Here is a 6729-nt window from a genome sequence, read left to right as displayed (position 1 = left end):
CGGAGGAGCGGGTGGCCGGGGCGTGTCAGGATGGGGGGTCGGTGATGGAGGAGCAGGTGGGGGGTGGCCGGGCCGTGTCAGGATGGGGGGTCGGTGACAGAGGAGCGGGTGGCGGGGTGGCCGGGGCGTGTCGGGGGGGGCGGTCGGTGACGGAGGAGCGGGTGGCCGGGGCGTGTCAGGAGCGGGGGGGGTCGGTGACTGAGGAGCAGGTGGGGGGTGGGTGACGGAGGAGCGGGTGGCAGGGGGAGCGTCAGGATGGGGGGTCGGTGCCTGAGGAGCGGGTGGCCGGGGCATGTCAGGAACGGGGGGGTCGGTGACTGAGGAGCAGGTGGGGGGTGGGTGACGGAGGAGCGGGTGGCAGGGGAGTGTCAGGATGGGGGGTCGGTGACGGAGGAGCGGGGTGGCAGGGTGGCCGGGGCGGTCGGTGACGGAGGAGCGGGTGGCTGGGGCGTATCAGGAGCGGGGGGGTCGGTGACTGAGGAGCAGGTGGGGGGTGGCCGGGGCGTGTCAGGATGGGGGGTCGGTGACGGAGGAGAAGGTGGGGGGTGGCCGGTGCGTGTCAGGATGGGGGGTCGGTGACGGAGGAGCGGGTGGCCGGGGCGTGTCAGGAGCGGGGGGGTCGGTGACTGAGGAGCAGGTGGGGGGTGGCAAGGGCGTGTCAGGATGGGGGGTCGGTGACGGAGGAGCAGGTGGGGGGTGGCTGGGGCGTGTCAGGAGCGGGGGGGTCGGTGACGGAGGAGCAGGTGGGGGGGCCGGGGCGTGTCAGGATGGGGGGTCGGTGACGGAGGAGCGGGTGGCCGGGGCGTGTCAGGAGCGGGGGGGGTCGGTGACTGAGGAGCAGGTGGGGGGGGCCGGGGCATGTCAGGATGGGGGGTCGGTGACGGAGGAGCAGGTGGGGGGTGGCCGGGGCGTGTCAGGATGGGGGGTCGGTGACGGAGGAGCAGGTGGGGGGTGGCCGGGGCGTGTCAGGATGGGGGGTCGGTGATGGAGGAGCGGGTGGCCGGGGCGTGTCAGGATGGGGGGTCGGTGACGGAGGAGCAGGTGGGTGGTGGCCGGGGCGTGTCAGGATGGGGGGTCGGTGACAGAGGAGCGGGTGGCGGGGGTGGCGGGGCCTGTCGGGGGGGGGGCGGTCGGTGACAGAGGAGCGGGTGGCCGGGGCGTGTCAGGATGGGGGGTCGGTGACTGAGGAGCAGGTCGGGGGGTGGCCGGGGTGTGTCAGGAGTGGGGGGGTCGGTGACTGAGGAGCAGGTCGGGGGGTGGCCGGGGTGTGTCAGGATGGGGGGGTCGGTGACGGAGGAGCAGGTGGGGGGTGGCCGGGGCGTGTCAGGATGGGGGGTCGGTGACGGAGGAGCGGGTGGCCGGGGCGTGTCAGGATGGGGGGTCGGTGACGGAGGAGCAGGTGGGGGGTGGCCGGGGCGTGTCAGGATGGGGGGTTCGGTGACGGAGGAGCAGGTGGGGGGTGGCCGGGGCGTGTCAGGAGCGGGGGGGGGGTCGGTGACGGAGGAGCGGGTGGGGGGTGGCCGGGGCGTGTCAGTGACCGTGTGGGGTCGGTGACTGAGAGCTGATGGGGGTGTCAGTGACCAGGGGGTGTCAGTGGCAGAGGGGGTGGGGTGCCGTTGACGCGGGAACGGTCTGTGACGTGGAGGTGTCGATCGCTGCGGCGACGAACGAGGCGGAGTCGAGGACAGCGCGCGCTGGCGACCCGCGTTCCGCACGGCCCCGGCCGCGCTGGCCGCTTTGCCCCTCCCCCGGGCGGAGACAGGCGGAGGTCGCGACCATAGGCTGGGCCCGCCTGTCGGCCCTGGTGAGCGCGAGCGGGCGTGCGTTGCGCGCCTGCGCGGGGGGCAGTCGGGCTGGAGCCGGCAGCTGTGGCGATGAGCCGGAGCGGGGCTGCAGTGGCCGGAGGCGTGGCCAAGCGTGGCCGGCCCGCCAGCCCTCCCGATGGGTTCTGCACCCCCGAGAAGCGGGTCTCCGCCTGGGGGGCTTTGGCCCCGGAGGGGCCCCACCCGCGGCACTGGGGCACCGAGCAGGTCTGCGACTTCCTCTGCCGCAACGGCTTTAGCGAGCCCGGCCTGCTGCGCCGCTTCCGAGGTACCGCCCGGGGCGGCTGGACCCTGCGGGGGGGGCCGCTCTGCGAGCTCTGCCCGGCCCGGGCTCGGCTGGTGTTGCGGGCGGAGGGGGATGGGGGGCGCCGGGAGAGCTCAGCTCGCCGCCCGCCCGGCTGGCAGGGTGCTGCGCTGGGCGGAGCTCGCTGCGGCTCGGTGTCTCCGCCTGAGCCCTCGATTGGAAACCAGGCAGCGTCGGCCGCGCCCCGTTCCCACCCAGGCACGGTTTGGCTCAGTGCGGCAAGCCTGTGCGTTACCAGTGGGTGTCTGGCCCTCTCTGTCTTGTTACTTTTTACTGTGCTGGAGCCACAGGGAAACCCCCCAGAGAAAACAACCCATACCAGATCGTAGCTGGCGCCAGGCCTTCTTTGCATATTGCTATTACCCACCATACGTATATGTAGGGCTTGATGTTAGCCAGGATTGGGCACGCTGATGCAGCTACTGGGCTCCGTTAGTTTCTGTGTGATTTAAACCTACGTTTAGAAGTTGTCTGGGGCAAGTCTATAGTACAAGATTAAGTCCACCTAACTTATATCAATGTCCAGCCATCACAGTAATGACAGGTTTCTGAGTGGTAGCCCTGTTAGTCTGTATCAGCAAAAAGAACGAGGAGTACTTGTGGCATATTAGAGACTAACAAATTTATTTGTGCATAAGCTTTTGTGGGTGAAAACCCACTTCATCAGATGCATGGAGTGGAAAATACAGTAGGAAGATATATACAGAGAACATGAAAAGATGGGAGTTGCTGTACAACTCCTCAATCCTAATGAGACAAATCAATTAAAGTGGGATATTATAAGCAGGAGGAAAAATCACTTTTGTTGTGGTAATGAGGATGGCTCATTTCAAACAGTTGACAAGAAGGTGTGAGTAATAAAATGACTTTTGCATGCCCACACTATGCTTCTTGTATTGCCAGTGTGTGTCTTCACCAGGAGTGCTTGCACCAATTTAACAGTCGCCATAGGGCATTGTGGGAAGGCTTCTGAAAGGCAGCAACAGTGGATTGCAGCAACACAGTGTCTACACTGACCCTGACCTAACTACATCCACCTAAGTGCTCTCCCTCTTGCAGAGGTGGAGTTATTAAGTCAGCATAGTGGGTGAGTTAACATTGGTGAGAGCTACATTTTAGTGTAGACATAGGTGCCGAGTTCTGCTGGCACTGGTGGGTGCTCGACTCCCCGCTGCCCCTGCTCCTGCCCCTTCCCGGTCCTGCCCTGCCCCCATTCCAACCCCTTCCCCAAAGTCCCCGCCCCAACTCCTCCCTTTCCCTGCCCCTATTCAACACCTTTCCCAAATCCCTGCACTTGTGTTCCTGTTCCTCCCACATCCCTCCCGGAGCTTGTTACACTGCAAAACAGCTGTTTTGCGGCAGCAAGCAGTGGGAGTAGAGTATCTGCATTTTCTTTCTAAATTGAGGCTCTCTCTTCACTAGAAATGCTGCAGCCGCAAAGCTGTAGCCCTTAAGTGTAGACACTTACTACAGCAAGAGTCACTGTAGTTAATCTCACTCCTTAAGAAGTGGTAGCTCGGTCGATGGAAGAATTAGTTACACCAGGATTTAAATCAGTTTAACTACATCACTTGGATGTGGATTTTTCTCTCTCAACGATGTAGCTGAGTTGATCTAAATTTCTAGTGTAGACCTGGTCTGAGGCAATGTCTGCACTAGGAAGTTGTACCACTTTAACTTCACTCTTATAGTTAAAGTTGTACTTCCTTCCCCCCGCTTGTCCTCCCTCCCTCCCCCCCCCCCGCCCCGGTCTTGGTACAGATATATCGATGGTAAAGTATTTTATTCCAATATAGTTATTCCGATACAGGAAGATGAATAAGTTATACCACTATAACAGCGTCCACACTAAGGGCTTGTCTACCCTGGCAATTTTTGTCGCCAAAAACTGCCTTTGGCAACAAAACAGCAAGAGCGTACACACTACAATGGGACTTTTGTCACAAAAGACACCCAGTTTTGGCAACAAAAAACTTCCATCCCTACGAGAGACTTTTGTCTTTTCCCCTCCCTTTATCATTGACAAAGAGCCAGTGTGGACACTGCTGATTGTTTTGGGGACAGAACTGTCTTCCACCAAAAAAGAAAAGGAGTACTTGTGGCACCTTAGAGACTAACAAATTTATTAGAGCATAAGCTTTCGTGAGCTACAGCTCACTTCATCGGACCCTACAATACCTGCCCTGATTGCTCAGTGTTTTGATCTCTGCTGCCCTGCAGGCATGTGCCCCTCTCCTTTCAAAGCTAGGGGAAGTATCTGTGTGCCGCTCTGTTTGGGGAGGAAATCATTGGAATGCTCCTGTTCCGCCCTGCACTAGGAACACAGCAGCAGGACGACTGCTGCTGCAGGGGCAGGGGGACAGACTGCTGTGCTGCTTTGCCATTCCTCAGCATAGAGAGCTCACAGAGCTACTCATGCTCTGCTCTCCGCAGCTGAGGGGGCTGTGGGAGAACTTGGAGAGAATCCCAAGATGTGCAGCGATCAGATCTTCCTTCCCACAACACTGCACTGTGGGATACATACCCGTGGTGGATTGCTTACTCTGTCGATGATGGTGTCCCCAATGTGGACATGGTCTGTTGACAGAGGGAGTAAGAGTGAACACCCTTTGGCGATTTTTGTTTTGTCGACTTTTGGGTGTCGATATAGGTTTTGTCAACAAAACTTGATAGTGTAGAAAAGCCCTAAAGGTTGTTCCAGTATTAATCGATAAAAAAAATCACCCGCCCCCCAACTGATGTCATTATACTGGTACAAACTCAGGGTGCAGACTAGGCCTAACCCTTGATGTTTGTGCTGATTTCACCTTCACTGCTTGTTGCTCTGATCACATCAACCTCTTTGGATCCCTTACCAAAAGCTTGTCTCTTTTGCTAACAGAATTTGGTCCCATAAAAAATATTACCTCGCCCATCTTGTCTCTCTGACAGCCTGGAACCAACACAGCTATATCAACATGCAAACACAATACTCTTCCATTATGTTAAAGTCAAGCTTCTTGTCCTAACTTTCAAGGCCCTTCATAGCTTTATTCTTACTGTTCTGTTTTAGGGTTTTATATGGTGATCCTTAAACATAGTGTTGAAGAGTTTATCTAATCTTGTAATAATTAAGCCTCTCATTGTATTGATCTCCACTTTTCCCAGCCTGGACCATCTACAGTAACTCCCCACTTAACGTCCTCTTGCTTAACATTGTTTCAATCTTACATCCCTGCTCCATTACGGAACATACTCCTTTAAAGTTGTGCAATGCTCCGCTATAACGTAGTTTGGCCTCCTGCTTTGTCCACGGCTGGCAGCCCCCCTACGCGCTCGCCCTCCCGCCTGCCAGTGGACCCCGTGGATCAGCGCCTTCCCCCTTGCTCCCTCCGCCTCCTGAATTTAGGCTTTGTCTACAGTTGAGGGCCAAATGTTTTGCTAAGTGAATTTTTAAAATAAAGTAACAAAAGGGTGAAAAGGATATTGTGTGCTGCATTATAAATGGGGAACTTTTAGAAAATCTCTAATAATGATGTTAGAAAATACTTTACAAATCTTACAATTTTGACCTTATCTGGAGTTTTGATTTGACCAAGGCTGGACACTATCATTGTCACTTAGATGCATATGATTATGATTTTTTTCCCCCTCAAGAACTTAGAGCTTTAGTAAAATTGAAGTGGAGGCACTTGAGTTTCAAATGTCAAGATCTGAAATCTCATCCTACATGTAGTTCATAAATGAGATCTGGATATTTTAGGAGGATCCTATTATAAAGTGGATTATTTAACTAAATTAAAATAAATGTTAGACAGCAGTGCTTAAATACTTCCATTGTAAAGTATTCCAGAAGCTTAAATACTTACATGAAAGCCTAGAAGTAACAATTGTTCCTTTAACTCCTCAGAAAATCAAATCACCGGGGCAGTGCTGCCTTACCTCACTAAATCTGAACTTAAAGACCTAGGAGTTGGGTAAGAACAAGTTTTACTGATGTAGTAACATGAGCTAAGTGAACTTTTGAGACCATTTCCTGTCTGAGAAATCTTGGTCATTTAATAACTCTGGGATCTTTATTTCTCGTCATTGGCTTTGTTTAACTGTCCTAAGTTTTGTCTATGCCTTAAAAAAACCCGATGGCGGTGGTATAAAGAGATCTGTTGGTGTTGATCTTCACTGAAACTAACCAAGGTTTAATACTACATCTTGGGGAAGAAAAGTCATCAGGTGATTCATTGCAAATGTCCTTTGATTCCTGTGGTGTGATATTTCAGTATCTTGTCTTGGTTAGCTCACCTCTTATTTGCTATTGTGTAATTTCAGGTATTCATGTCAAGGCTGACAGCCTGTTAGAAATGAAACACCTTGATATGCTTGGAGTGATGTGTAAAAGTGTGTACATTTTGTAAAATACTTCTTGATTTAAAAGTAGGGGTTGTAATTATTTGAAAAGAGATATATAAGCCAATTGTTAAACAGAGCTAAAAACTGATTGAGGATGTCATTTTATGTGCAGCTGGCTTTGTTCTGTGACTGTTGGGTTATTTGGGGGTAATATTGTGCCCTGTGGCAGAATGTATAACTATCGCAATTATTATAAAAGAGATGTGAAAAACATTT

General features: G+C 54.2%; 1 protein-coding gene across 2 annotated transcripts in view; it reads left to right on the top strand.

Annotated features, from left to right (window-relative positions):
- The first annotated feature begins 1864 nt into the window (after nt 1-1864).
- The window catches only part of SAMHD1 (SAM and HD domain containing deoxynucleoside triphosphate triphosphohydrolase 1), a 63818-nt gene continuing 58953 nt past the window's right edge, over nt 1865-6729 (top strand). For both annotated transcript variants that reach the window (XM_077832112.1, XM_077832110.1), the window contains exons 1-2: nt 1865-2091; nt 6017-6083. In XM_077832112.1, coding sequence (XP_077688238.1) covers nt 1875-2091; nt 6017-6083 — 284 coding nt within the window. In that variant the 5' untranslated portion in view covers nt 1865-1874. The remainder of the gene's footprint in view (nt 2092-6016; nt 6084-6729) is intronic.

This window comes from Eretmochelys imbricata, chromosome 13 (genome assembly GCF_965152235.1).
Source record: "Eretmochelys imbricata isolate rEreImb1 chromosome 13, rEreImb1.hap1, whole genome shotgun sequence".
Lineage (NCBI taxonomy): Eukaryota > Metazoa > Chordata > Testudines > Cheloniidae > Eretmochelys > Eretmochelys imbricata.
Note: the sequence above shows the minus strand (reverse complement) of the source record. Positions and strands in the feature narration are given on the sequence as shown.